The sequence below is a fragment of the Chinchilla lanigera genome, unplaced genomic scaffold, assembly GCF_000276665.1.
Source record: "Chinchilla lanigera isolate Chin_1 unplaced genomic scaffold, ChiLan1.0 scaffold00041, whole genome shotgun sequence".
Classification (NCBI taxonomy): domain Eukaryota; kingdom Metazoa; phylum Chordata; class Mammalia; order Rodentia; family Chinchillidae; genus Chinchilla; species Chinchilla lanigera.
In genome coordinates, this window is record NW_004955442.1 from 6,604,241 (window position 1) to 6,608,616 (window position 4,376).

General features: G+C 47.4%; 1 protein-coding gene across 2 annotated transcripts in view; it reads right to left on the minus strand.

Annotated features, from left to right (window-relative positions):
• Positions 1-3,200, minus strand: part of Snx29 (sorting nexin 29) — a 525,079-nt gene extending 521,879 nt beyond the window's left edge. For both annotated transcript variants that reach the window (XM_013517836.1, XM_005391150.2), the window contains exon 1: positions 3,039-3,200. In XM_013517836.1, the coding sequence (XP_013373290.1) occupies positions 3,039-3,045 (7 nt within the window). In that variant the 5' untranslated portion in view covers positions 3,046-3,200. The remainder of the gene's footprint in view (positions 1-3,038) is intronic.
• Positions 3,201-4,376: the final 1,176 nt, after the last annotated feature.

A 4,376-nucleotide genomic window follows, 5' to 3' on the forward strand; every position in this document is an offset into this window, starting at 1 on the left:
CAGGAAGATCACAAGTTCAACCTTAGCCTGAGCAGTTTAGTTCCTTAGTGAGACCCTGTCTGGAAAAATTAAAAATGGCTGGAGATATAGCTCAGTGCAAAGGTCCTCCAGCACTGAATAAACAAATACTATATAATCAACTATATATAAAACTATAAGACAATCATGGAAAGTTGAACACTGAATACCTAATTCTATTAAGGAATTATTAATTTCTTATAGGTACAATAATAGAATTTTTTAAAAAGAAATGCTGGTATTTTTATTTTGTTTTGTTTTGTTTTCTGAGACAGGGTCTCACTACATAGCTCAGGCTCTTTTAAACTTGCTATGCAGTCCAGGCTGGCTTCAACTCAAAATCCTCCTGCCTTAGTTTCCCAGAGTGGAGAACCCCCAATTTTCTGCATCATACCCAGAAAATTTTTGCAATTTAGAAATACATATCAAAATATTTAGGATGAAATGATACAGTGTTTAGGATTTGCTTCAAAATAACCAGGGAGAGGAGTGAAAATTAGGTAGGGATGTAGGAAAGATAGTTTTGAACAGATTAACTATCAAAGCCATGTGAAGGTACATGGAGTTCATAATACTATTCTTTCCCACTTTATGATGCTTGAAATTTCCTATCTAAAAATGGAGGGAGGGGACAGGAGAGATTAAATATTTTCCTGTCATATCATTTTACTAAATTCCAATTATATTCTCAATCCCACAGGTGGGTGAACTCACTTGCAACTGCATTCTCAAGAAACAACTAAAGATACCCTTGGACTTCCCCTTCCTCAGTGACCACTTTTTCTGCCTCAATTACAATCTTTCCAAAAGAAGGCTTTCATCCTTAATGCTTTCTCCATTTGTTGGTCTCCTTTTATAATTTGCCTTTAGCCTTAATGATTTTTAATTAAATGTAAAAACTTGCTGAGTTTTCATATTAAGTGGTTTCTTGAACGATAATCTCCTTTGGTTTCTCCATTTCATTTTCTCCTCTGTTTTGGCAAACGAAAAAAATGGTCCAGAATTTTGACTCTGAGGCAAACACTGCTTGATCACATTAGAAGAAAAAGATCAGGGCTAAGGGTATACATACATCAGGCCATTGATTCAGTCCCCAGAACCACAAAGATTTTCAGAGCCTAATACCAGCCCATGTCTCCACTACGAATAAGTCTCTACTGAAACAACAGATTCCTGTCGAAGAACAATGTGAAAGGCACCATGCCAATCAGGTTACCTAAACAGTATTAGGCATTACAGTAAGCCTAGGACACAGGTACTATTATGTATCCCCATTTAGGCAAGACTTCTAAATCTCACAGCTTTAAGAGCAGTCACGATTTGAACCCAGGATTCTGGCTCTAAGACTTGCACTTAACACCAAGCTACACCACCTCCTGGTAGAAGCCAGCTCATGGGTGACTACAAGTGTCAAACGCCTGTAATCTCAGCATTTGGGAGGCTTAGGCGGGAGGATCACCACAAGTTCAAGGCCAGTTTGGGCTACAAAGTGAGTTCAAGGCTAGCCTGAACTGCATAGTGGAGCCCTGTCTCAAAAAGACAAAAAAATAAAAATAAATAAAGAAGAAGAAGCCAGCTTCTGACATCTTTGCTGTGGTAACTCTAACATTCAAGATCAGAAATCATCTTAACTATTTACACCTTGTTTTGTAACCAGAAGTTTCTTATTAGAAGAATAAAGTGCAAAAAAAAAAAAAAAAATCAGAAATCATAACTAGATTCAATCACTTGCTTTGGAAACAAAAGGTAGACTAATCTCCCAGAAAACACCCTACCCCAGTCTCCTCATTAAAATAACCAATGTCACAAATCCTGTTCTTGCATAGCAAAAACAAAAGTCACATAACTTATATTTTAAAGATCGAGATCTTTAAAAGTTAAAAACAAAGAGAAGTATCCCTTTTGCCTTGCCCCTCTCCACCTCCAGAAATATGCAGGCGGAAGGCAGGGCCAGGGGGCGCTGAAGATGGCACAGTGAGAGAAGACAGGCTCTATGAGGGTAAGCTGGTCCTTCTAATTGAATCCAGATCCTAGAGTGACCAGAAAGCCAGGGGCCAGCTGCGAGGCTACCCTGAGTCACTCCTATCTCCACACACAACACCCAAGAATGACTTAGCACCAAAACACCAACACGACTCCAGAGGACAGAGGAATGGAGGGTGAAGAGACTCAGAGTCCAGGGACTAAACTTCACAAACACTCAGGACACGAAGTTCACACCCACCTCCCTCTCACTTCCAGCCTCCCCACCAAACCCACTCCCGCGGTGCTGCGACCGGGAAGGGCAAGAGCAAAGCACAGTCCCCGGAGGAGCTCAGCAACGGGAAGAAGGAAAGGGTGACAGGACAGGACAAGACAGACCTCAAAGGATGAGTTAGAGGAAGAAATGGAAGGGGCTGGAGCATGAACGAATAGCCCAAACGTAAAAGCCAAGGACCGGAGAAGGAAGCTTGGAGGGCAAGTGGGAAAGACTGACAGCTCGGAGGGAGCGGGAGGAACGCGGAAGACAAAGGGGCTGAAGAACTGCAAGCCCTCCGGGACCAGGAGCTGCTGCCCTTCGGCTGTGCACAGAGGTACACGGGCCAGCCAACTCGGGCGCCCACAGCTCTGTGGCTGCGGGAGCTGCACTGCCGGCGGCGAGGGCCCTGGGCGGGGAGGGACTGCAGAGAGGCGCCAGACCCGAGCGGAATCGGGGCTCTGGGAATGAGGAGCGCCTGAGAGTCAGAGGTCTCGAACTGGCGCTCTGTGAACCCGGCAAGCACCGGGGTCAGCGGACCAGGCAGGGAGCCAGGGACTGCTTGTGACTGATGGAGTCAGGGGAGGAGTGTTCGGCCTCGGGAGGTCAGAGAGCTGCAGGTGACAAGGGCCAGGACCCCGGCGGCTGGTGACTGGGGGCCGGGGAGAGACGGGGCGTGGGTCTACAGACAGCCGGGCTCAGGGACTCGGGGCCGGAGTGTGCAGCTGGGGCGGCGGGAGCCAGGGCGGCTGGGTCGGGCGACAGCGGCGGGGCCGCCACTCACCGCTCATGGTGCCGCTCCCCGAGCCGGTGCCTGCGCCGTGCGGCCGCCACCGCTGCGTCTGCCGCCACCGAGCTCCACACAGGCCGGGCGACAGCGCGCCCGCCCCGCCCGCCGGCCCCGCCCCGGAAATAGAATCCCTCCACCGAGGTCCCGCCCCTCGCCCCGGAAGCTAAACACGGAAGCCGGCCGGGGGCGGAGCCCGAGGGCCAATGTGTGAGCCGCGTGGGGCTGTCAGGGTAAGCTGGTCTGGTAACTGGTAAGGAGTAGTCTCCGCGCCATCGTGCGCCCCAATCCTGTGTCCCAGCGTCAGACGGTGAAAAAGGCCACGAGTAAGGAGATGATAGCGTTCTAGAAAGGGATGCGAGCTGGAAGGGAAATGTAAAAAGAGTAATAGACCAAAGCGTGGGTGCAGGCGCAATGGGCAACCCTAGAAGGCCTCTCTAAAGAGGTGATTTGGGGACCAGATCTGGATAGTGGGGAGAGCCGTTCAAGGAAAACTATTCCAGGAGGAACAAATGCGGAACCTTGCTTGGAAAGTTTGACTGAATGAGGGTGAGTGAAAAAAGGGTGGTGAGAGGCCGGACGTTGAAAACTGCCGGGAGACCTTTGCAGCTTGTAAAGAGTTGCTTGTTTTTTTTTTAAGATCGCTTTGGTTTGTATTCAATGTGAATTGTTGATTAGGACAAAAGCAGTGAGAATGAAGTTTTACAAATACTGCAAAATTACTACATCACTGATATGTGCCTTTACACGTACGTATAGGAAAAATAACATTAGAATTGAGGCAGTAACAACATGCACAAACCAAGCACATTAACCCTGACAGTCCTTGGTAAAAAGCTGTTTTGGTTAGGTGATGGTTACTGCTGCATGCAGGTCAGTCTGCTTTGAAGGATAAGCTATGAGTAGCTTAACCTTTTCAAAAGTTCCCTCCTACTGGCCCAGAGTGGTGACAAGGAGCCTTCATTAATCACTTGTGTCACTTGCAATCATTTGCCCAGGGAGCAAGAACTCAGAAATATGTACCGATTGAGATCTTGTACACAAGAGCAAATGAAGAAATCCGAGAAATTGGGGCTGGGGATTTAGCTCAGCGGCACAGCGCCTGCTTGGCAAGCACAAGGTTGTGAGTTCGATTCCTGGTACCGGAAAAAAACAAAAACAAAAAAAAAAGAGAAGTTGTCAGGTGATATCAGTCAGACTTAGGACAAAACCTTGAAGAGGACAGTGTTTGGATACATCAGGGCGTTTTGAATGTTTAAATGTATCCACATGCCAGAGAAATGGAGATGAGAACCAGAGTATAAACCAGGAAGAGACTCAAGAAGATGCTCAGAG